General features: G+C 45.3%; 1 protein-coding gene and 1 pseudogene across 1 annotated transcript in view; one reads left to right on the plus strand and one right to left on the minus strand.

Annotated features, from left to right (window-relative positions):
• Positions 1–489: 489 nt before the first annotated feature.
• LOC147904260 (cell number regulator 6-like) overlaps positions 490–26,556 on the minus strand; it is a 56,432-nt gene continuing 30,365 nt past the window's right edge. Inside the window, exons 2-4 of the mRNA XM_087393801.1 lie at positions 15,037–15,151; positions 1,427–1,692; positions 490–1,171 (exon numbers count right to left, since the gene is read on the minus strand). Of these exons, the coding sequence (XP_087249927.1) occupies positions 950–1,171; positions 1,427–1,692; positions 15,037–15,151 (603 nt within the window). The 3' untranslated portion in view covers positions 490–949. The remainder of the gene's footprint in view (positions 1,172–1,426; positions 1,693–15,036; positions 15,152–26,556) is intronic.
• On the plus strand, positions 3,288–4,806 carry LOC147904261 (uncharacterized; annotated as a pseudogene).

Genomic DNA, 26,556 nt, shown 5'->3' on the forward strand with positions numbered 1-26,556 from the left:
CATAGGCTTTCACAATTATAGACACTCCATCACAAAGTTGCCTAATCCCTTATTGCATTTCTTCTTCTAGGTGATAGATTATTATAGTGCGCCACCATCATGGCTATTAACCGAACTATTACAAAGCACTTCCAAACAAATGATTATCCAATCATGGATATTTGCTCTTACATTGTGGAGGACTATTAGAAGCTCAATTAAAGATTCTCAGTACAATAGAAGAGCTAATTTAGTGACGTACCACTAATCTCAATGACATACGCATGGTGGCTGAAATATTACACATCTTCTACCAAATCAATGAAAGGGATGGTAACACTCTAAAATTGGCATGCACTACCATATTGAAAGACTTAGCACTGGAGCCAATGTTATCAATGTTCAAAAACTGTGGAAACACATGATGGATTTTCCTGATTTTAGACTTTTTGACTTGAAATTTTATGAAGAGGAAATTCTGGAAAACCAAGAAGGGGATGATGGGAGCAATGACAAAGCACTAGTTCGATGTTTAAAAATGTGTTATCATCTGTCAAAGACCATACAAAAGCTCCAACCTTCAAGTAGGTATGCTTGATCACTGTGAAGCTTCACAAAAGACAAAAGCTAAGTGGTTTGGAAACCCATGATTGGCATCCAAACCATGATTGGTATAAAATGCTCAAGGTATACATATGGCATACCCTCTATTATTTCTTGTTTTTGGATCCTTCAAAACACCATTTGCCCTCTGCACATCCACTGCCCTTTTCTTTTCATAAAATCTATGACGAATTCACAATTTAAAGCATGACCAAATATACCCCACTCGAGTTCGCAAAAAAGTACAAGCTGAGTGGCCAACAATTCAGCTTTGAGAATCCAACATTCCCCCATTCAACAAATTGACCGTAGCATTGGATATAGATATTCAAATCCGAATCCTGCATTTTCAATTACATTTTGCATTTCAAGGAGCTTGTACCTCAACTGTAATGTCGCCTTCTTTCCCATTCGCAGTGTCCAATTTTGGACTTCCAGGCACATGCATTTCTTGAGGTGCAGGTGGATTTATGATGGTCATGGGCATGACCACATCATCAGAAAGTCTCCCCTGCATTTCTCGGTGCTCCTGACATATAGCACACCAATGCATGCAGCAATGCACTAGACATGGATCACATGGAGAATTCTGCAGCACAGACATGACGTTCCTATCAACTTTTTAGCCACACTCATCTATTCAATCAAGACTATTAAACTTTAAGATGCAACCAATGGGCTTAAAGAAAAGGCTTATTGTGATTCATAACACTCTACCAATATCACAAATGGCTGCTGCATTTTGAATATTAGAATCCATTCCAGACGAATATCAGAAGAAAGGAGAGTAAGTGGAGATTACCTACTGCTATATGTAATTTGCGTCTGCCAGCTTGAAACGTACCTGCAAATGGTATTTCTTTTGCAGCTCTTGTCTGAAGAGACCCGTATATATGCCACACATCCACCAAGCAAACAGCAATCCTTCTCCTATCAGGAAAGCAGTACGTGGATCCATCCCATGAAATGCCAAAGTTGCTGCTCCTAGTGCCAATCCACCTTCAACAAAAACAGCATGGCATGTGCAAGGTGTAGTCCATGGTATGTGCTCCTTCATTCTTTGGACATTTCTTCCGAACAATACACATGGGCAAGCTAGGCCTAACCAACCTGAAACAAAAGCCAGGAGGTATACAACTCAAACTCTTTGCAAAGATCTACCAAAACCTAAAGGAAAAAATCCAAATTTTATTGCAGTGCATAGTTTTGCAGAGTTATTCTGCTCTAGAAGACTAGAGAGAGACAAGTGAGTCACTCATAGAGTTTCATACATTCACATCCAATCTTTTTGTTGTCAGCACCCCCACAAATATTTGATCTTGTATTAAATTTCAAAGCATAATATAGAAGGTTCCTTTTTTTTAAAGAAAAGCACAATTTATTTGAAGGCACAAGACCATGTGTTGCTTTACGAAACACATCAGTATTGCATATTTAATTTATGAGTGTACACTTAGTTTCACATGGGACAAAGGGCCCTTAGACCTACAACTTTAGTTTCTTGCTCCGTTCACCTAGCCGCTTACCGTCCTCTCATCCTCACCATAGTTACCGCGGAACGGCGTTCCGCCTTCCTGGAACGCCGGAACGCCGGTCCGGAGCTGCAAGCGTGCCCAGAACGGGCGAAACGGGAGCAGAACGTGCGAAATCGGCAGAATGTGCCGGAACGTAGGGCGGAACGCCCGTCCCGGGCGTTCCAGCCTGTGTGCTCCTGCGCAACGGCGGCGGTGGCGATTAGATAAGCTGCTGCGACTGTTTTTTGGCTCGTTTGCTGAGCCTGCTGCCTTCCTACTTTGCTGTCCCTGCTGTCCCTGCTGCCTAAGTCCTCTTGGCTGCCCCCTTCTCTTGCTTGGTTGGCACTTGACTCTTGAGCAGGTAAAATTTAAAATTTGACGCAATGAACATTGGAATTTGGATATTCTAGTTTGCTGCATTTTTTAATACTTAGTGGACACTTTAGTTATGTCTCATGCAAGGGCATTTTGATTGTTTTTTTTATTTTCAGCCATTTATCAATTTCAATGGCACCTCCTCGTGGCATAGATGCAGAAAACAGATCCCCTTGGTGGAATGAGGTGGATCTTGTGTCCAGATATGATAGTGCAAGAGGAGGGTCACGCAAGTGGAAGCGCCACTTTTGTGGTTCCATTAAGAGTGGAGAAACGGATCGTGTGCGAGCCCATTTGTTGGGGGTTAGAGGCAAAGGCATTTCTGTTTTCCCTACAGTGTCAGGAGCAGATATCATATGATTGTAGGCACTTGCAGATAGACTTGATGCAGCAAGGAGTCGGCCCTCTGTTCTTGATCCTCTAGGTACATCATCATCAGCTGCACCTACAGGCGCGGCATCTTCAGCGAGTGCATCTACCCCATTATTTGGGGCTGCTCCATAGCCATCCGCGCATGGAACAAATGCTTCCCAGACCCAGGCTTCACGAGGTCCAGTGCAGGCTAGTCTTGTGGCATCATGGCACCCTTGGAGGAGGGCAAAAGTAGATGCAGCAGTGGCATGGTTTTTTTATGCTGCAGATGTTCCATTGGTAAAGTCCCGCAACCCATACTTTGCAGATATGGTGAAGGAGATTGCTTCTTTCGGACTTGGCTATGCTCCACCCTCATCCGAGGCATTGCGCACTACACTTCTAGCCACAGAGAGGACGGCCATAGAGGATGCCTTGGGACCCATTCAGGATGTATGGCGTAGATGTGGCATCACTATCATGGGTGATGGTTGGAGTGATAGTAGGAGCCACTCCATTCAGGGTATCCTTGCATACTCCAGAGGATGTAGCTTTTTTATTAAAGCTATTGACAATTCAGAGGCGGGCAAAACTGCAGAGAGATTGGCAAATATTTGGAGTGAAGCCATTGATTATGTGGGTCCCAATAATGTCATCCAGTTTGTTTCTGATGGAGAGAACTCAAACAGGGCAGCAGGGAGGATCATTGAGGATAGGTACCCACATATTTGCTTCACTCCTTGCATGTCACATGGGCTCAACAATCTCCTCAAAGATATTAGTAAGATGCAGTGGGTGGAGCCTTTTATTGAAATGGTCAATCACATTGTTTCATTTATCACTCGCCACCACTACATTTTGGCTGTATTTCGACAGAGATCCCCAAAGGATCTCTTTAAGTATTCAGAAACACGCTTTGCATATAATTTCATTATGCTAAAGCGTCTTTTTGAAGTGAAGAATCATTTGAGGCAGCTTGTAGTTTGTGAGGAGTGGGATGCATGGTGAGAGCGCACCTCAGTGGCAAGTATTCGATGTAGGTCCATAGTTCTTGATGACACTTTTTGGGACACTGTTGAGGCATTGTTGCAGGTTGTGCGGCCAATCATTCTCATGTTGAGGCCTCTTGATGGAGATGAGCCTTGCATTGGCAAGGTGTACGAGGGGATAGACAGGATGATTGAGGAAATCCTATCTCTAGAGTCTCTACAAACTTTGGATGGGGGTAGGAGACAAGAGCTATCTCGTCTTGCAACAGGGAGGTGGACAGAGTATCACTCTGCATTAGAGGCTGCTGCATTTGTGGTGGATCCAGAATTTCAAGGTAAAGGACAAGAGACAGATGCAGAGGTTGTGCAGGGTTGGGAGGATATCTTGAGGAGGCTTGTACCCAGTGGAGATGATAGGAGGAGGGTTCGTGAAGACCTTTCCTTCTATCGACAAAAGAGAGGCCTCTTCGGTTTGCAAGATGCACAAAATGATAGGTTCAAGATATCCAGTGCAAGGTGGTGGGAGGATTATGGGGCAGATACACCATTGCTGCAAAGATTGGCCATTCGAGTGCTTAGCCAGGGTGCTAGCTCCTCGCCCTGTGAGCGCTTATGGAGCAGTTTCGGGAACATTGCAAGCAAGAAGAGGAACAGGCTTGGTGTCCAGAAGGCAAATGACCTTGTATTTGTTAATGCGAACTTGCGTTTGCTTAACAAGTTCAAGGCTGAGTGTACTCCAAAGCCATTTATTGGATTTTCCCTTGATCTTGATGACAATGATGGTGAGGATCAGCCAGAGGGAGAGGATGATGTGGAGTAGCATGAGGATGAGCAGATTGAGGGACAGCCTGGACAAGAGGATGAGATCCCACTTGCTGATGACTAGTCTTTGACTCACCAGTTACCTTGGCCCTTGAGGCTAGTTTTGTACTTGTCATACTTAATACTTTTGTCATATGTACATTGTACTCAGCAGCCAGCTTTTTGTATTTTCAGCTATTATATATCCTCATGCAATGTACTTTCTTTTCAGTTTCAATTTGGAGTCTGGACTCTGGAGTCTTTAAATTTTCAATGTTTAAGACTTTAAAGTTTAATCTTGGATATTTTAAATGTTTTGTCATTTTATGTCATATGCTGACATGTCATATGACGTGGCGTTCCCCGACGTTCCCGATCTGCTCCCGTTCTAGCATCCGACGTTCCCGAAACGTTCCCGTTCCGCGGTAACTATGATACAAGGGTGCATCCTGTTTCCTTGATATGAGCTTTATGTTGCCAAACCACATGTTTCAAAATCCTTGACTTGGCTTCCTGGAATGTTTAAGATCTACTATTTCTCCACTTGTAGGGAAATATATGTCTCTAGTCACTTACGCCAACCGCACTCTCCACTCAATATTGTATAGTTGATCATAAAAGACACTTCAATATGCCTTTTTTTAGTTGTTATTCAAGGTCATTGTAAGAGAGAGCAAGAAGTATGTGACGAGAGTGACCAACGAGGAGGTGACTGGAGGGCTGAGGGAAGCCAAGGGGCTGAAAGAGGGACCAGGAGTTGCGAAAGAAGAATGGCAGCTGGACTCAAAGAGGATGAGGATCACTCGGTTGGATATGAAAGGTTACAGGTCATGATGCTCTCACACATGAAACAAAGGAAGAGATGCACTCCATATGAAATCAATCTTGTAGAGTTTGCATGAACGCCCCTACACACAGCCTGCTTTTGCCGTTCCCTGATATAAATCTATGTTGAGATAAGTGAACCTGAAAAAAAAGAACTCTCGACGTCGGGATATAAATCTAGTAAAGACTGAGCTAGATTGTAACCCAGCATGTGCAGCCAAAGATAACCATGGAGGGCTCTCTCATTGTCCATGCAGCTTGAAGCTAAGGGGATGAGAAGTACTTGTACGCACGAGCCACCAAATGGTTTCACTCTCATGACAGCCAACTCGTCAAAGCGGTCAAAGTGGTTCTCAGGCATAGATCCTACTCGGGTTCTTTAACTTTTGGTACTTTGTGTTTGGCTTGATTGCTTTCCTATGACTTTCCCTCTGACTATTGTAGGCCATCTTTTGGTGGTTCTAGTGATGCCCTATAGGCCATGGTATGTGCCTTGTAGGCATAAGTGTAGGCACTTATTGTGTTAGTGCTTACTATGCCACGTAGGACACTTAGTCCTATGTGACACCTAGGACACTTAGTCCTAGGCCTAGATACAAGTACTTTGTACTTGTGTTTAGGAACCTTATCTATCTAAGTTGATGTGACTTCTTCTTCGACTCGTCCTGTACTGCACACTCTCTCTCTCTCTCTTCGTTTAGCATCTACAACTATAATGTTACCAAAACATTTACTGAAACACATTTCGTACAATTTGAACGAAACCGTTCCGTAATTTTGATAGCAGAAATACATGGGCAGCGAGCTTTAGGGAAGGCCTGGTCAGGAGACGGCACTCTACTCTAGATCACATCTTCACTTTGCGGGCCATCATTGAGGAGGCGAGATCAACTCTAGATTGATGCTATCTTTCAGACAGTGACATATATCCATAGGGTTTGGGCTCTGCCTAGCTGGAGATTTCCAAGACTAGCACTAGAGTCATCACGATGGGGGTCAACACATCTTGGTATGCATGAGTCTCCAGATGGTTTCATAGCCAAGGGATCCAGATGAGTTGACTCCCGCCCTTTCAGTACAACTTGGATGCCCCGTCCTCTCTGATCCTATGAGATGAGATCAACCGTATCATGCAGTTGGATCCATTACAGCTCTGCACGACATGGACTTGGGGAGGGGACCAAAAGTTCCCCACCAAGATCCGATTCTATCGCGACCACTTCCTCAAGATATCAAAGGACAAATTGGTCATCAAACTATCATACCTAGAGGACAAACGCGTCTCACATTCGATGAGAATTGCCATCGGACAGACGATAGTCTTATCCCATCAATTGGAGATAAAAGCAGGTAGAGTTGATGGCATACCGAGGGAGCAGTGGATATGCAAACTTTGCATACTAGGGGAGGTGAAGATGGAGGAGCATTCTCTACACATATGTAGGGCATACTATGAGATTCGAGGGCGGTACCATTGCCTCAAACATGAGGGACCCGGCTTTGGACCACTATCTCGCTTGATCCACTTCCAGGACCAGAGCTGTGTCGGTCTTCATTTGATGGAGATGTGACAACATAGAGAGACACTTTTGAGACAGATCGGACAGCCTACACCAAGAGTCCTACCCAAGCCAAAGATAGATGTGTAAATATGCACCACAAAACAAATCACAGGGGAGCTAGAGCACTCCTACTCAGAAACAAGGACACCGATTGGCCCCAAATGTTGGCGCCCCTTGCCGTATTTATTTAACATTCATTTGAAGCCAAGCGGCTGATTACAAAAGTCTCTGGGAAGCTGCACCACAAGCAAACCAATGCCTGCAGGCTCCCCGTCCAGCCCACCTTGTAATTCCCTGCTCAACTTCAAACAGTGAACGGCATCCAATCAATAGGCAAGCATGTATCTTCAACCAACCAAAGCATGCAACAGAGACCCCAATAGCATCCACTGTCTGAACCACTCCTACAATCGCACAACCAAGTGCCCAACCAGCCCACACACGCCTGAACAACTGCAAGACAAAGCCCTCAGCAGCTGAACTCTGGTGCAATCAAACAACCAAACACTTCCCAGCGGATTGCCTCAATCTATAGCCTCCATGGCCACTGCCCAACAGCATAAATCAATCCTTCTTCGCGAGGAAAGAAACCCAAACGCAATAACTAGCCAGCAACCAATCAGGGAGCAGCAAAAGTAGGCAAAGACAAGCCTTCTTCTACCCGAAATCCACAAAAGAAAGGTCACCCTGGCTGGAAAACCCTAGATCCTGCGGAGATAAGCTGATTCTACTCTGGCACAGCCCCACAAGCAGCTTAGAAGCGAACACTCACGCTTGAAACGTTACTAAAATCAGCTGGCACAGCCCAGAAGCCTCTAGAAATCAAATCGCAATCTTCCCTGCACAGCCTGGACAACCTAGAAACAAATCGCAATTTCCCTGGGAAAGCTTGGAAACTCCTGAAAACATATCGCAATTCCTATAGCAACCTAGAAACACCTGGAAACAGGACCATAACAAGACGCAGTCACCTCGCACAGCCCGGAGGACCTGGAAACAGAATCACAATTTGCAGAAGACACCCTGGCAAAAATCGCAATCTGCAACAGACTCTAGATCTGATGTGTTTTCCTTTGGCAGGCCCTAGATGCATTGGTACTGGCCCTGACTGGTGACGATTTCCTCTGGCAGGCTCCCCGCCATGCTACTCTCTCTCTCTCCGCCTAGCAGCTCCTCACCATGCTGCTCTTGCTCCCCGTATTGCTGCTCTTGCCCCCCGCCACTCAGCCCCTAGCCCCGCCTCCCTAGCCTAGCCTGCTGCGCCACCTCCTTTAGCCCCGCCTCTCAGCCTCTAGCCTCTCCGTCTCAGCTCCTAGTCTCTCCGCCTCAATAACTAGCCCCGCCCCCAGCCCCTAGCCCTGCCTCCCTAGCCCAACCTGTTGTGCCACCTCCTATAGCCCACGCCTACCTACCCCACCACTCGCCTACCACAGCAACTTAGCAACTGCTCTACCTACACAATATAACTCAGCAAAGGCCCGATGGCCTATCGTGGCTTGCACCAGGGCCAATAAAGGCCCCCGAATTTTAATACCAGGGGCACGCAGGTCCCCCGACCTGTGACAAAGCATAGAAGCCCCCTCGAACTGAACCCGGAGGTCAAGAAAGTGCCCCAGGCCCCCCGTGAGCTGCTGCCTCCACTCCACCAGCAAACTGCACAGAAAGAAACTCAGAGGTCAGGGCAAAAAAAAAAGACCAGCAAATCAACTATCGAAACATGAAGACACGGAGCTATGTTAAGGCTCTCGAAAGTGCAATGCAAGTGTACATGGCAAGAACACCCCCCAAGGATACAAGAATACCTCTGAGGTATTGACCCACCTCAGCAAAATTTGCTTGGCCTTGATCGAAAAGGTCGATAGCCTCGAAACCACTAATGTGGCATTGATGGCAGAAAAGACACATATTGACAAGACCCTAAATGAAATCAAGAAGCAAGGGGGGCATATGCAAGAAGAATGGCGGAAGGAGAAAGGGAAGAAGAACAAATGGGAAAAGGAGGAGACATGGGAAGATGAGAAGGTCAACCTCAAGGACAAAATGCAGGCCATGGGGACATAATTACAGCAATTGAGGGATATGCAGAGGGTACCAGAAGGTACGTGCAAGGCAATGGAAGAGATGAGAGCCAAGAATGAGAAGCTTAAGAAGGAGATGGCAGCGCTACAGACGACCATACAAGGGAAGCATGCTGAGCTCACACAGCAAATCACTAAAGGTAACGCAGATATACTAGAATGGAAGAATGTGGTTAAAAAGGGTGCAGCAGGCCCCAAGAAAGAGATCATCTCTGAAGCCCTGGAGGAAGAGAAAAGAAGGAGCAGCAAGACCTTGAATGTCCTAGTCCATCCTCTGGCCTACAACCAAAGTAGTAACGAAACTATTTTACCTCTTTGGAAGCATGCCAAGCAATAGCCTAGCCATCCTGGTCGAATACGTCCTTTGACCAATTGTTGTTGATCCCTCACCACCTTCATCTTTTGATGTGATGTTGTACTGAATCTCTCTCATCCATGCTCATGCCATAGAGCTCTGTCTCGAGGTCAAAAATCCTCTCATCGTTGCTCAGCTTGTACATGTCCTTCAGTGTGGTCCGCACAACAAAGAAAGTGTCTGCCATCTGAAAGTGAGGAAGTACCACATCTGCCATAATGCCAACGATAATGGCCAACATTGGCAATGGCCAAGGCCTCCACATCACGCATCTGCCAAGGTCTCACTAAAATAGCATATACCGGTACAGTAAATGCCGGTGCGATCGCAATGGCTGGAGTCATGGTTTGACTAAGGCATTAACACCCCTCGCAATATCCCATGTCTCCCTCAACACCAAATGGCTCCGGACCTTCATCTTCCACAATGTATAATTGGTCCCATCCAACTTGTCTGTTTCCCCAAAATTAGGAATAGCATATCTCGTGGCAATGACAATGAGAAGAGATAAAGTTAGGAAGTCGTACACCTGTCTGAACCTGAGCCTCCGTCACTTCCATCAATGCTCTGACACCGTGCTAGAAAATTGAACGCCGGAACAGAGGGTATGTGCAGTGGAAACACTATCAGAGCATCCCAGAAATTAACACAGGGGTCATATGGAATCTAAAACTTCTTTCCTTATGTGTATTGAACATACATGTGCAAGAAGTAAGTGAGCAATGCACAAGAGAGATGTAGAGCCAAAAAAATTTATATTTCCCTCTACAACAGACACAATACAAAATATATATACCTAGATGAATCCAAGAAAATTCCCAGACTCACATCCTCTAAAAACACAACATAGTGCAGTTTCAATCTCACGAGAGTCACTCATAAGATTGAAAACCATAAACTCCATCACGCATAGCAAGGACTAGCTACTATGACATCCCCACTGACATCATCAACGCCCAACAGTGGGTGTAGACCATAGTATAAAAGTATACTCTCACACATACAAATCCACACACCCACACATACTTGAGCATCCATTTATACAAAGTCTTCGTACTGAGTTTATGTCGGCACTCCGGAGGTGAAGGGCAAACTCAGCCATGACAAAGGCTAGCACTAAAGGAGAAGGCTAATCAAAAAGTAGTCCAAATCTCTTCATTCAAGCTACAACTGCTTCTGAAGTCTAAACGATTTCATTTTAGTCTCTCCCAAACGAGCATCTAAATCTAAATCTAGCTGATAGGGCAACGCACCATTTAAGATAGAAAGAATTATCGCAATACCAACAGGCCGCAACTTGGACGAAAACTTCACAATACAAAATGTATGCCCATTGTCCCACCCTCTAGTAAAAGAGTGCTACCTAGGTGTGGAATCCTATGCACAACCAACAGTTGTTCTTGTACCTCCGTGGCACCCTCAAAACACTCGGCCTGCGTGCTCCCTATAAGCTTAGGCGAGCTTCATGCCCCACAAACACACCTTCGAGCTGATCCTCCTGGACAGCAATCACTGGTAAGGCAGTGCTTGACCTTGGTTGCACAGCAAGTGGTAAGGACCAAGCTCCCCCTTCGATCCATCCTTGCTGCCCTGAATGTCAGCCTAGGATGAATACTTCTTCCAAGGTCTTTGTCTGCAGGAATCATATATCTAGATGAATCAAGGAAGATTCCCAAACTCATCCTCTAAAAACACAATATAGTGCAGTTTCAATCTCACAATAGTCACTCATAAGATTGAAAACCGTAAACTCCATCACGCATAGCAGGGACTAGCTACTATGACATCCCCACACTGACATCATCAACGCCCAATAGTGGGGGTAGACCATACTATAAAAATATGCTCTCACACATACAAATCCACACACCCACACATACTTGAGCATCCATTTATACAAAGTCTTCGTACTAAGTTTCTGTCGGCACTCCGGAGGTGAAGGGTAGACTCAGCCATGATGAAGGCTAGCACTAAAGGAGAAAGCTAATCAAAAAGTAGTCCAAAATCACTTCAATCAAGCTACAATTGCTTGTGAAGTCTAAACGATTTCATTTTAGTCTCTCCCAAACGAGCATCTAAATCTAGTTGATAGGGCAACGCACCATTTAAGATAGAAAGAATTATTGCAATACCAGCAAGCTGCAACTTGGACGAAAACTTCTGCAGGAATCAGCCTCCTTCTATGCTCCTCCAAGTACCTTGGATGAAGTCCCAAGTCTAGCTGGTATGTGCTCCTAAAGTGGTGCCTCCAATGGATGGATTGTAAGACCCCAATGGGCTCCTTTTATGGCGTCCCCAAAGTGGACCAACCCAGGCAGCACCTACCAGCCGACCTGCCAGTCTGTGGGGCCCAAGCTGGTTGGCTGCCCCCTGACCCTGGTTAGCTGGCTTTGACCAGCCCTGATCAGGCCTGGTTTATACCCGTGGTTTATACCCGACCAGACCCTGCATATCCTTGACCAGATGCAGCCCATCAAATCATCCTTTTCCAAGTGTCCTGCTGCCACGTGGCAGATTTCCTTCTGCCGCCTCTTTCTGGCCTGATCTGCTCACTTTCTCCAAGCCCAGACTGTCCGTGACTTCTCCATCAGTGATCCAGCAGTAGCCGCCTCCATATTAGACGTTACCAAGCCCTTCTTCTTGAACTTGACTGCTCTGTACCGTTCTTGCTGATTCCACCTCAGTTCTGTGCAGCTTCTGCCTAGTAGATCAGCTCCAAACAGCCCGCTGGTAAGTGTTCTGCCCATATGTCAGCCTATGTGCTATCCATGTGGAAGCTCCCTCTCTTTGCTTTTCTCTCAAGAGGGGCATGGCTTTGGTCTACTTACACGGTTGATCCATTCTCCCGACCCAGTTTGTGTTGGGCTGAGATGTGACGACAGATGGATATACTGATGCGACAGACCAGAGAGCAACAGGGGGTCATGCCATAGGTCCCCGAGATCGACAGAGGACAGACACGTGTTACAGATTTCTATACATCTGAGTCAGCCACCAGGGAGGCTGAGGGAGAGGAGCTTAATGAAATGAGAGCATCATGGATTAACAGTGAGAGTCTCCGCCACGATGCTACCAGATGAGAGGCACACACTCCACATCCTACATAGAGAGTGACCAGAGCACGCATGATCAAGGTCTGGTCTATTTCATCCCTCCTCAGAGGAGACCGCCAAAGACGAGTCGTCACCCTTGATGTAGCCCATCAGATACAAAGATCGACGAGACCACACCCTCAGTTCTGTGCAGCTTCTGCCTAGTAGATCAGCTCCAAACAGCCTGCTAGTAAGTGTTCTGCCCATATGTCAGCCATGTTACAGATTTCTATACATCTGAGTCAGCCACCAGGGAGGCTGAGGGAGAGGAGCTTAATGAAATGAGAGCATCATGGATTAACAGTGAGAGTCTCCGCCATGATGCTACCAGATGAGAGGCACACACTCCACATCCTACATAGAGAGTGACCAGAGCACGCATGATCGAGGTCTGGTCTATTTCAGCCCTCCTCAGAGGAGACCGCCAAAGACAAGTCGTCACCCTTGATGTAGCCCATCAGATACAAAGATCGACGAGACCACACCCTCCACCACATCAAGAGACAGCTAGACAGACGCAGATACGAGAGCTACTCACATCCCATCCAAGAGCCACCAGGGTACTTGGATATATGGAGCCTGGGCATACACTAGGAGCACTAGCTTTGAGCACCCGATACTCTTCTGCTTCAGCTTTCATCAAGGGCCTAAGTGAGCCCTTTGCTTCAGCCCATAGCGGCTTGTATGAGTTACCTTTTGGTTTTTGTACTTTGTCTCATAGGCCTGCAAGGCCTCCTGCAGACGTTAATAAATCTTTCGTTCTTTCTTTCTTTCTTTCTTTCTTTTTTTCTGTGAGTATGGTGCCCACAGCTTGTGCTGCCCATGTGGCAGCCACATCAACCCTAAATACATCTCCCCTCCGCTGTCATATGGGGGCCTACAGATGGGGGGGTGACTTTTCCAAGACACATAGATATTGTGGAGCCCTTTGAGGTCAGGTCTATGGGTAGTGCACATTCATTTGATGATTTCTCCGAGAAGACTTGAGGCTATATGATTTTACACAAGTCCGATCGAAAATGTTCAGTGGAAAGTCAAACTGGCGAAGATATTAAAGTTCTTAGCTCAAATAGTGTTGGAGAATACTAATCTAAAGAATTCATTGAATTCTATGTAGTAGGCCCACCCAGGGCCAGTTGGCAGCACAGTACGTGGCAGGCCAGTTGGCACCTGCGATGTGGCAGGGTTGGGCAGACCAGTCAGCAGTAGGGCTGGCTGGTCAGGTATTCCACAGACTAGTCGGCCAGTCTGTGGGATCTGGCTGGCCAATCAGGCTCCCCTATAAAAGGACCCCATTGTTGGGGTCCAGGAATCATCTTATACCCATGTTTGGGCAAGGAGAAGTGCGGCCAAGGATAATGCTTGTATTGGCTGCATCTACAGCAACAGGGAGGCCAGGGATACTTCAGGATAATACTCTCTGCAACAGTAGATCTTCAACAGGAAGAAGAAAGGTGTTAGAGCAAGATCTTTCCAGCCCCCTGCTCCATTTGAGCATGCAGGTTAACAAAGATAAAAGGTTCTCCGTGGAGGTAGGAGGCAGCCAATGGGATTGCCCATAGTGCACATCTAGGGAGCACACAGGCTACTAGATGTTGTGGATTGGGCACAACAGTTTGTAACAGGGTTTAACTATTTTCTGCTATCTATATTACGTGTTTTGGCTACTCTACTTCATGAGCATGCTCTAGATTTTTATTTCTGGTTGACATCGGAAATACTTAATTGCATAAGTTTACAAGAGAGAGAGATTTGATTTACACTTTGTGTGCTTCTTGAGCAGTCTTCCACTTTGGGTGTTTGGCTACAATGAGCCATCCCTTCTATAACTCTAAGACCATGACACACCAGCCTAGGGTATACATGCTGGTGGTGCCTTACCACAGGGTCCTACAATACAATACATCTCAGGTGTCTCCAAAAATGAAAATGTAACATTCACCAGCATCTGCACGAAAGATAAGCAGAGAGAGCATTGCTGCCTCTAACAGCTTGACATTCACGAGCGTCTGCACGAAAGATGAGCAGAGAGAGCATTGCTGCCTCTAACAGCTTGACCGTGTAATTTGTATTGATTCCAAGAATCTAGGGACACATTGGCTACTATTGGACAATCAAGGTGCCAATCAATGTAGTCAGGAGTGCCATAGGACTTGTAAAAAAGCACCTCCACTCTTGAGGACGTTGGATCTTACAAATCAGCTCAATCTTAGATTGATGATGACCTAGATTTAATCTCTTGCTTGTAATGATGAACTTCAGACTTTCAGGTTACAAGATTTATAAGAAATGCAAAATATAGGAAAAGGCCTAAAGTTAATGAATATATGCAACAAACACATAAAAATCAAACTGATACAAAAATCCACTTCCTCCTCCTTTAATAATACACCAAAAACAGTCAAACATGAGGTTCAAATTCTTATGCATTGAACCCAAACTTTTTTAAACTCTTAGCCACAACAAAGAAAAAGAATATAAAATGAATGAGCTTCTGTAGACAAGTACATACAAGAATCCATGTCCTCAGCACAGCCACAAATGCCTGTTGTCCAGGGCTCATTTCGGGGAGCTTCATAGCTCTCTGGAAGTGGTTGACCGCACTCTCTGCAGCGATGCACCAGAAGCTGCCAATCACCGACAAACAGAATGATCAAATGTTGACCAAATCTTTAACCAGAAAGCCTTTTGAACTTTGAGAATAAAATCTGGCAGAGTTTGTCATAAATTTGAGTCAATGATCATATATACCTTTGTAAGACTAGAATAAGTCCAATCATACAAATTTGAGTCAATAATCAAACCAGATAGCAATCCATAACATGAAGCTTTTACCAATTGATGTACATTTTGCATAGACAGTACATGGCAGAACTTAGACATATAACTTTGCAGGTAATCCAAGACGACACTTTAAAAGCAAAAAAGAACAGCAGATCACAGTCCCACCTTACATTTATCCACTTAGTAAAAGATACTTTGAAGTAACAGTGAGTGTAACAATCATTTCATGTGGTCATATTTCAAAATGACAACCAGATCTAATGATGTGGACGATACACTGATGTGGTAGGTCGGCAAGTAGAATGGTACGTTGGTGGCTGACATACATTCACACCAAACGGCATGTCAATAGATGACAACATGACAGGTTGACCACGTGCAATGTCCTGCATGGCAGTCAGCCACGCAGCAAGTCAGCCGATGGTCGATTTAGCCCTGCTCTTGGTTGGTTTAGCCAGGGGGCCTGGTCTTCTATGTAAGACACTTTAGAAAAGTATATGTCTTTAAGAAAAGCCTCAGACACGTCCTTTTTTTTTTGCATTCTTTTTGTTTGTAGGTGGGTAATACTAAACGTGTGCTAGTTTTTAAAATCCTATGCCTTGTGTTCACGGTCACTTGTCATGGCTCACCCTTGATATGTGACTTGAGACTTTCATTTGAGTTATTATTTTGGTGTTTGTTTTATGATGTATCAGACTTCCATTATTATACCTATGATAGTCGATCTGGTGTTTCATGTTCATTTTGGTAGTAGCCTTGCGTTGCAGGCCAGCCCGCTTGTTACTTGGGTTTTGGAATTTCATTTGAAATTTTGACTTGTGACTTGCAAGCTCTTTAGTAGAGTCTATTGTCTCTATGATCTTTAACTTCAAATATTGCATGTATAGTGCACTAAGTATGTAGACTTTAAAGTTAAAACTTTAATACGTGATGTGTTGAATGTTTAGATTCTATGTAACTACTAATATATGGCAGCGTCTGGCTATGGCTATACTAGTAACCAAATCTATTATTGTGTATACTTTTATATATTTTTATTAAATATTTGATTAAAAAGATACGTGTCATATGTATCTTCATAAGTGTCTAAGAGTGTCTTGATGTGTCTAAGAGACATGCTACAAAGAAAAGGGTTCTCACTCCCCTCTCAACCACATACAATAGTTCACTCCTCCAATCCTTGGAGAGCTGAAGTGACCCCAAGCATTTGCCCAGCCTGTCACATCTTTCACCTCAAAACAGTGCTTGGAGGCTACTGGCATACAGCAGAAAGGGGAGCACGCCCTATTTATATTGGATTGAGCTTCTCATCATCTTTTGCTTGGGCAACAGCAGGAAGGCATTACATTGTTGTTTCATAAACTTCAAGAAAGCATTTCACACTATACCCCACAAGAAACTATGGGAAAGGAAAGAAAATTTGAAAAATACCCCAACCATTGATTCAAGTTGTACGAAAAGGTATTTGCTAAATTCGCAAGGCCGTCAGTTAACAAATCAAACGCAGAGAAAAAAATAATCATAAACAATGATGAAGGGGGTCAAATAGGGGTGTGCGCTCTCATAAACTTTTTCTTTGGTCCATTCATTGATGAATTAGAAGAATGGACGAAGCCTCACAGTGCAGAGGGAGAACAAATTACTTGTTATGCCCTACTTCTACTATCATATGCTAACACCGTAGTCCTCTACGCAAAAGGTAGCCTAGAGAGACACTTGTATAACTAAATTGATTGTGAGCACTCAAGAATGCATGTGAACTTTGCAAAGAGAAAGATCATGATCATTGTTAGCACTTAGCCCTTGTATGGCCTTGTAGGCTAGTTAGGACATTTAGTCCTAGTATACTAGTTCACTTAGGACATTTTAGTCCTTAGTTGACTGGTCGACTTTGGGGGCAGGAGAATTTTGCAAAAATAGCGACGGCGACTTTCAGGCTGCATTGCGCTGCCCACACCATACAGCTATCTGCTACTAGTTGCGCTCACATCTGCTGCTCAAAGTGTTTGTGCTGCCTGTTCAGAGTCTTAGTGATCTGCATTGGACCTGTTTGCAGTCCTGCGAGTGCTCCAACTGCTTGTATAGTGCTGCAACGAACACTTCAGCTCCTACGTTGAGCGCCAATACCCCAATTAGCTATAGCAGTTGCTTGTGTCACCCACAGGTCTCGTAGAGCTCCCATGGCCCTTCAGTTTCTTCCTTGAGCAATTCAGACTCACATTCGAGGCTTTCCAGTTTCCAAAGCACTTCCAGAGCAGGTGCGACCATCGTAGTTTGAAGGGCCAGCAGAGAGCCTAGAGGGGTTCCGAGGAGCCCTAGAGAGGTATTGCTTGGCCTCCGGGGCCATGATCAACTAGACCAAATCAATTGGGTACCTCATAGCAACTAAAAGGTTCAGAGATTCTAGATTACGGGGGTGTTAGAAATGGACCAACAGAGGGTACGCACAACGGAAGACTGATAGAATTGCCCAAGAGCTCACACAGTTTGGTGTCGGGTGTGGAATCACAAACTTCTTAAACTTATGTGCATAGAATAGATTTGCAGACTCATCAATAGACAATGAACCAGCCAGATAGAGAAACCACCAAAATAATATATTTCTGTCCAAAGCTATGGACACAATACAAAAGAAATAGATCCAGAGTCCAACCATTGATGTGGTCCTCTGATCTTGCCACAAGGTCGTTCTCCTATCTGCCGCCTATCTCTAGACTCGAGTCCGCGTGCTCAACCTCGAGCGTCCGTGGACTTTCTGTCCAGAATTATCTTCTCCTGGAGGCCCTCCTTTTATAGGCCCCCAAGGGGCTGCAATAGAACTGACCAGCCATGCCTATTCTGGCCGACCAGACTGGCCGACCAGTCAGCATGCTGGCCGACTTGGCCCTATAAAAGGGCCTTTGGCAGGCCCTTTTGGGCTGCTGCCTTTGCGCCTTATGCAGGTCCCGAGCCTGCCCATGTTCTCTGCCAGATAGCCCGCCATGCAGGCGCATCCAGCCTGCTCATCTGCTGCAGCATCTCCGCCTCTGTTCAAGGCTCTTCCAGCCCTGTGATCCCACGCCACTGTTCTGCACAAACAGCTCCAAAGCTCCGTACTGTTGCAAGTCCCTTCGTGGCAGATCCGCGTAGATCCAGGCTTCCAAAGCCCCTCCAACCTTCCAAGTATGTTCTGAGGTGTGCTACCCACATGGCAGCCCATGTGCTGCCCATGTGGCAGCCCTCCTCTCTTTTTCTTTTGGGCACATGCCCTAGGTCTCCCTCCCCCACGCTCTCCTCATATGGGGGCTTACAGATGGGGAGGTGACCTTCCAACAGGGGGTACATTGGGCTTCCATTGGATCTCGCAAGGATAGACAACGAGATACTTAGGCTGTCATATTGGTATGACATCTCGACAGAGTAGCAATTGCCACCGTGCTAGATCGTGTGCGGCGTAAGCTTTTGTATTCGAGCTTGGCCAAACTCTCCCCGGCTTAAGGGTCCTCCTTGCCAACCAATTCCTTCTCACCACAGCCTCGTGCTGTGTTTTATGCATTCGATAGCTCAAGTGCTTAGTGTGCAACTACTTGTGGACCAGATCGTATGGCACAAGGAGCACTAGAGCCAAGGCTGCTTGGCAAACGGTCATCTTGCCCCAAGAAGAGGGAGCACTTGGCATCATTTACCCGAAGATGCAGAGCGGAGCCATTTTAAGAAATAGAGCGAGGCCTCACTCCAACGGAGGTCCATGCCAAGAGTCCAACAAGTGAATCTTTTCAGAGGTTCCACTCACAGACAAGGCCTCACCCCTAATGAGTCTTCATAGAGTTTGGCAACACTTGTCAGGACAACTCATTCGAGCCAGCCCCCGATGCCATGAGGCGTTTGAGACACAACCCCTCATATGGCACACGGAGGTTTGAGATCAGGACGGTTTCATCTTGGGGCAGTAGACACACATTGGTTGGGCACAGTGGGATAGTGGCCCAACCAGCTCATTCGGGGCATGGAGCTGCCTCTCCACCGAGGCAAAGGCATGAGTTGCCCTCCGTCGAGGCAAAGGCATGAGCTGCCTCTCCATCGAGGGAGAGGCATGAGTGGAAACACTCATGTGAGGAGGTCAGATATTTGGATGCTAGAGATCGACTCCACGATCCCAAAATTATGGTGGGAAAGTTTGTACACAGTCTCGGCCCCCCAATTGGTTTTAGGATTGGGATTCCAGACCCTTGGATCCTTTTGTTCTAGAAGGTACAAAGTAAGGCTCGAGGGCAACCCACAGATGGATGGGGCCCTAGATACGCTTGAGTGGCAGAGGATTAGGGTAGTGAGCCTGATCGAGTTCAAGTCTCGATGGGCAGAGGGGGTCGCAATGGCATCTTTGGTTGTGGGTTCTACGAGGTGTCCTGGGATCCGAGAGAGTGGTTTTAGCTTGTATGATAGGGCATTGCAGAGGGTGAGGAGACGCTCCTCTTCACATAGCTACAGGCTACAACTTGGACTCCCTCGAGAAAGAGGTGATCCCCACATTTTGTTCTGTTGACCACGGAAGATTTTGTACGTCTTCTAGATGGTGGCCCATGGAGGCTTGCCCATTGGTCCATGATTGAAGCAGATATGCATAGATGGTAGACGCCACCGCTGTACAGATAGAGATATGGAGACGATCCTGCATTGTCTTTGGAGCTACCCCGTAGCACAGAGGATTTGGATGGGGGCCCTTCGAATTGTTGCTCGGACATAGAAGATGCAACGGGACTTCACTTAGTGGATGGCTTCTTAGCTGACGGAGGGGGTTCATGTCTTTTCCATCAATCCAACATCTCCAGCCTATAGGATCCAAGGTTAGCCGGTCTTGCAAATAGAGGGTCTAGACACGACGCCTCCTTCTCGACAACACCATATGCCATCGCCAGAGGATGTTTTATGAAAGACAGTGTCCAGCATCATTGCTTGGAACATATGGATTGCCTACTATAATCTTGTGATGAGAGACCACCATCTACATCTTGCGTGCCATCTAGGAGTGTGGGATGTCAGGATCTTGGACGACCATTGAGAGGCGAGTGTGTTTCTGCAAGGCTAGACTTGCCGGGTGTGTTTTAAGGAGCGGGGCATTCGTTGGATGTATAATCCTCCGCCATGGTTGCTCGTCCCTACTTCAAAGATTCCCTAGGCAATGAACTGGGTTCTTTGAACAAAGATAACCAGTTTCTTTTTCTAGCATTTCTTCCACGATCAACAACCCACTATTGACTGATTTATCTGATTGGTTTTTTTACAGCATTAATGAAAAATTGTGACAGTAAAGTGTGATTCAATTGTGTGATTCTTGGGCTATATTCTTTTGCTACGGCAGAGTAGGCTACAACAAGCAACCTCCATCCTTGTTTTTAACATGGCATCAGAGCCTTGACATAGAGTCACGAGTGCATGGAGCTCAAAGGTGAGAATCTTTTCAGGCTTGTAGAAGTCAACTCCTCCATTTAAAGGACAAGTACCTTCGGGAGAAGCAAGGAGACCACGATTCCAAAAAGAAACTTCAAGCTTGTAGAAATTCAGGCTTGTAGAATCGAAGTCAACTCCTCCAAGTACCTTCGAGAGAAGCAAAATGACCAAGATTCCGATAAGTATGTATTGGTCAAGTGAGGGATTGCAAGTGTTTGTATTAGTTGCATCATGTTGAATCTATTCCAAGATCTTCAATCCAATGGCTTCACGTGGATTGATTCCAAACTTTGGAGACGCAAGCAAATTAGACAGGGATAACTAACTTATCTACACATGGTGGCACTGTAGTTATGGAAGGTGACGACAATAGCAAATCTGTCAAACCTCAAGACACTATGAATGCGATATAGAAGTTAACAATATAGGCAAATCCAAACAAGGTTAAAGAGTCGAAGAAAAAGAATGCAAAGGCATTGGCAATGAACATCAGAATGGCAGCTTCTGACGTGATCAGTGTTAGAAATATATATATCCTACGACAATGGCCAATGTTAATGGATCATCTGAGTAAATAGGACAAGTCGATCTAGAGACGTTGCTTCAAACGGTATCGAATTTGGACATGTGACACTTATGCTATTAATAAAAATGTGCACACACGTGTCTAGGTCCTAGGGGCAATAGGAAGGAAAGGGTGCATTAAGGTGCATTGAATGGTAGATGCATGGGTCATAGGCTAAGGGTAGGTGGAAATGGGAAGATGGAACTTGAGTGATCTCAAGGGACATTAATGAAAGGGTATCACCCTTTCATTGTGAATCTCACATAGCATTCTTCATTCACCTTGCATTCATCTGCCATCTCTCTCCCACCTTGCATGTAGGTCGAAAAATAGAAACAAGTACTCTCACGAGGGCACTCTTCCCATTGGAGGGCCAATTGGCATTCAAAATCTGCATGAATTGCACACATTTGCATTCTTGAGAAGGTTGTTTCTTCACGTTTGGTATCAGAGCAGCGACAATCCACGAAAGGGACAGCAGGAGAAGAGAAAGAGTGCAACGAGACAGAGGACGAAAGCATGCAAAACAAAGTCGAGGACTGGAAGCGCAACGTAGAAGAAGGGCCCGTACTGGTGGGTCACGCGCAAGCAGATCCGTGTGCGTGAGAAGGCGTGCGCGCGAAAGACAGACTAACGAATAGAAGAGGCGCCACGCCCATAAGACGGTGCACAACGAGGTCACGCTTTGACCAGTGGCGCACGAGAATTGTAGACTGAAAACCGATAGAAGAGTGGCAGCAAATTGCGACACTAGATCGGTCTCTTGTTTTTTTTCTGTGAAGGGGCTTTTGGAAGGCAATCTCTGAATTATAGAGCCTCTGAGGTAAGGGCTTTCTCTTTTTGGGTCTTTGGATGGGGAACGGGGTGACCCCTCCCCCCCCCCCTTGGATGGGGAACCGCCCCCCCTCCCGTGCGAATAGATCCTTAAAACCCTTAAACCATGAGGAAAAGAGAACCCCCCGTTCTCCCCAACGGAAATTCAGATTGGAACAAGATTTTAAGGGGGTGATCCACCCATCAAGTACCCCCTATAACGGTATCTAGAGCACCAATCCGCTCAAAACAAGTAGCCCAAACGGAGTGTACCAGTTTACAGCATAAAAACAAGGAAGAAAGGCCTCTACAACACTTGACTTTTGCTGCTCTCACAAGTTTGGGGAAGAAATGGTGAAGATGAAGATGAAGAAGATGATGACATGGCATAAATGGGCTCAAGGAGGATCATAGTGCTCTGATACCATGTTGAAGAACTGAAAGGAAAGCATGAAGCTGAACACGAAATGAGAATGCTTGCTTGCTTATGGAATGAAGAAAGGTGAGATCCACATGTAGGCACCTCTTACATGAGCCACCAAGCTCCACAATCATGTCCTCAATCATCTCCTCAATCAGCTCCTAGAATCTCTCAATCATCCTATGTGGCATCTACCACCACCTAACAGTGCTTATGGGCACCTAACTGTGCCTCTAGCACACACACATAGAACCCAAGGTGTGCCTGGGGCATACACCTTGAGATATCCCATCAGATGGATCTAGTGTTGGGGTATCTCAAGGTGTGTGCCTCAGGCACACCGTATGTTTCTATGTGTGAGTGCTAGAGGCACAGTTAGGTGCCCACAAGCACAGTTAGGTGGTGGAAGAGCCACATAGGATGATTGAGAGAATCTAGGAGCAGATTGAGGAGATGATTGTGGAGCTCTGAAGTCATCAGTGATGTCAGTGAGCATGTATGAGGTGCCTACTTAAGGACCTCACTCTTCTTCATTCTATAAGCAAGTATTCTGATTTTGTGTCCACTCTACTCTTTCCTTTCAGTGTTCCAACATGATATCAGAGCCATTTGATCCTCCTTGAGCCCATTTTTGCCACATCATCATCTTCTTCCTCTTCTTCTTCTTCACCATCTCTCCCTCTTCTTCCAAAAATTTGCTTAAGCCTGTTCTCCTCCGATTCTCAGCCATTTCCCACGCCCTTCCAGCTGAAGATCCACCTAGTTGGGGCGAACTTCTGGCTGCAAGGAATTGAGGAATCTTCGCTTCTGCTCGTCGCCATTATAGGAAGGTCGTCGATTCTTCTTGCTGCGTTTTCTCTGCGCCTGCTCTTTCTTTCTCTAATTCCTTTCAGGGCAAGCTTCTCCATACCTTGGGCTACCTTGTGCTGAAATCTGAGCAGCAATGGCTGCATATTGAAGGAGAAAACAGAGAAAAACCAGTCGACTTTGTTGAAGAAGGAGAAGGCGGCCTGACGCGTTTTTTCGCCTCTTCTTCCCAGAGGTTCTACTGTGGTATACCAGCTTTCTTTTGCCTCAGAAAGCCCCCTTTCTTTTAAGAGTGTGCTATAAGCCCTCCAAGTTCAGCTCTCTAGTTTTGACAGTTTTGACAAGCTTTTGAAGATGATGCTACATAAAATGCTACTCTAGCATTTCTGGTTTTTTGAAGCTTTCAATAACTTCAGTACAAGTGTGGCCTCAGTTTTGTTTTGAATTACTAGACCTGGTTTTGATTGGAAAGTATTCATTTTAGCCACTTCTATGAAGCATGTAAGTGAAAGCATCATTGTTTGAAATTTGGTCACAAGACTTTGCTACATTAAATGCTTATATTTTGAAGCATTTCAGTTGTTATTCTAAGCCCTGTAAGAGAGAAGACACTACCCAATACCTGGGTTAGAGCCTCTCATGGCTTTCTTATGCAAAATATGTGAAAAGCCAAAACATAAAGCAATGTCTTGTTATGCTACAAAGGATGAAAATGCCAACCTGACTTCCTTGTTGAAGATTGCCAAAACAATGGTTGCCAAAAAGGAAGCAACTACAGAGATCTACCCTCTCATGGCACTTTTATTTGACTCCAAGTACAAGAAAAAGATGAAGGTCAGATACCTAAGATATGCTTCTCTACACAACTATGGAGATGACAAGATAATTGTTCTCTTGAAGGATATGACTTTCAGATCCACTTGTTCTATCATAGTACCATCTTATAAGGCACTAGACACTGCCCATGTGGTAAGACCTTGCCTCGACATGGATATTTTGCCTCCACAAGATGAGGCATCCCATGAAGATTATGCATTTTAAAACATCTCTATGTATGCTTCAGATCTCTCTTTTTATGTCAAGGTACTCAGCCTGGATAGTCCTCCAAAATGAATGAAATAAACTATTGTGTTTTGTGTGTTTTGTAAACACCTCTGGTCACCTTATGATGTAGGCCATGTGTATGTTTTGTTCCATGGTACCTCCTGCAGACATTGTGTGCATGTACATGCAGGGGAGATAACCATTGGAAGGTCTGTTTGTATCCCTTTTTGTTTACCTACACCCATGGGAACCCTTGCTAGCATGAGAACCTAGCCATAGATTTATCCTTGACCACCATGAGATGGCATGAGAAACTATGAGACTAGATGTATCCTTGACATAGCCTGAGGCATTCCCTTGAGGGGGGGTTTGTTGGGATATCTCAAGGTGTATGCCTCAGGCACACCGTATGTTTCTATGTGTGAGTGAATGAGGCACAGTTAGGTGCCCACAAGCACAGTTAGGTGGTGGAAGAGCCACATAGGATGATTGAGAGAATCTAGGAGTAGATTGAGGAGATGATTGTGGAGCTCTGAAGTCATCAGTGATGTCAGTGAGCATGTATGAGGTGCCTACTTAAGGACCTCACTCTTCTTCATTCTATAAGCAAGTATTCTGATTTTGTGTCCACTCTACTCTTTCCTTTCAGTGTTCCAACATCTAGTATGCCACATGTCTTTATTCTAGGGTCCCTCCTTAGTGCATCATTTACCCCTCTCTTGGGATATCATTGAAACCATTTGCCCCTAGGCACATTTCATGCATTTAGGTCCCTTAGCCATAGATCCACCTAGTCTAGTGCCATGTCACCCAACCAAGGACCTTGACCTTTATTCCTTTTTGATCATTTACATGAAGCCCAAACAAATATAATACAAGCATTGATCCTTTAAATTAAAATGTCGACTGACCCTTCCGAGGTCATGTTACCTCGACTTGAGTGTAACATTCCTTCCCTCTTCAGGCATCAGCATCCTCGATGATAAAGTCTAGGAACACTCTCCGTAACTGCTATACGGATTCCCAGGTAGCTTCTGATAGAGAGAGACCATGCCATGCAACCAACACCATGGGTATCTTCCGATTGCGTACTTGCATTGTTCCTCGGTCCAAGATTCCTGTTGGTTTGCGTCTTGCATTATCCTCTATCTCCTGAAACAAAACAACACCCTCAATTAGTGAGTCTAAACGAGAAACATGAAACACTGGGTGCACCTTACAACCCTGTGGCAATTCTAATTTATAGGCTACCTTGCCTATTCTTTTTAGAATCAACCATGACCCACAATATCGAGGTGATAACTTAGCATACTCTCCTACAATCACAGACTTAGAGTGCGAAGGAACTCTGAGAAAAACTTTTTCTCCTTCCTTATGTTCTCTAGCGGATCGGTTTTTATCCGCATATGCCTTAGCTCTATCCATAGCTTGGCGGATGTTCGCTCTCGCAAGTGCTAGCATCTTCCGCATTTGAACCACAAAGTTCGCGGCACTAGGCACTTTCTGAGGTATTCCAACTATAGTTGGATTCACTGGTCTATAACCATAGTTCAGCTCAAAAGGGCTGAACCCTGTAGAGGAATGTTTTCTATCATTGTAGGCCAATTCTAACAATGGCAACCACTTGTCCCATGTATGTTGTCTCAATGACATATGCTCTAAGCATATCCTCTAAAATTTGGTTGATTCTTTCCGTCTGACCATCCGTTTCTGGATGATCCTCACTACTCATTCCCAACTCAGTCCTTAGTGTCTCAAACACCGCAGTTCAAAAATGACCAGTAAATTTGACATCTCTGTCTGACACTATGGATTTGGGTAATCCATGCAAACGAAATATATGTCTAATAAACAAATCCGCCACTTGCGGGGCACTAACAGATTCTCTAGTTGCAATGAAGTGAGCCATCTTGGTAAGACGATCAACCACCACAAGGATAGAATCATATCCACCTTGTGTCGTAGGCAAACCTACAATAAAGTCCATGGAAAAGCTCTCCCACCTACCTAGTGGTATCTCCATGGCTATAAAAGTCTAGGTGGCTTCACCCGTTCTGCCTTACTTACTTGACACGAAAAACAACGTGTCATATATTCATGAATATGCTTTTTCATCTTTGGCCAAAAGAAATCTCGTCTCACGAGATCATATGTCTTCTCGACTCCTGGAT

Source organism: Dipteris shenzhenensis, chromosome 2, assembly GCF_047967505.1.
Source record: "Dipteris shenzhenensis isolate YYH24624 ecotype China chromosome 2, Dip_SZ_1.0, whole genome shotgun sequence".
Classification (NCBI taxonomy): Eukaryota; Viridiplantae; Streptophyta; class Polypodiopsida; order Gleicheniales; family Dipteridaceae; genus Dipteris; species Dipteris shenzhenensis.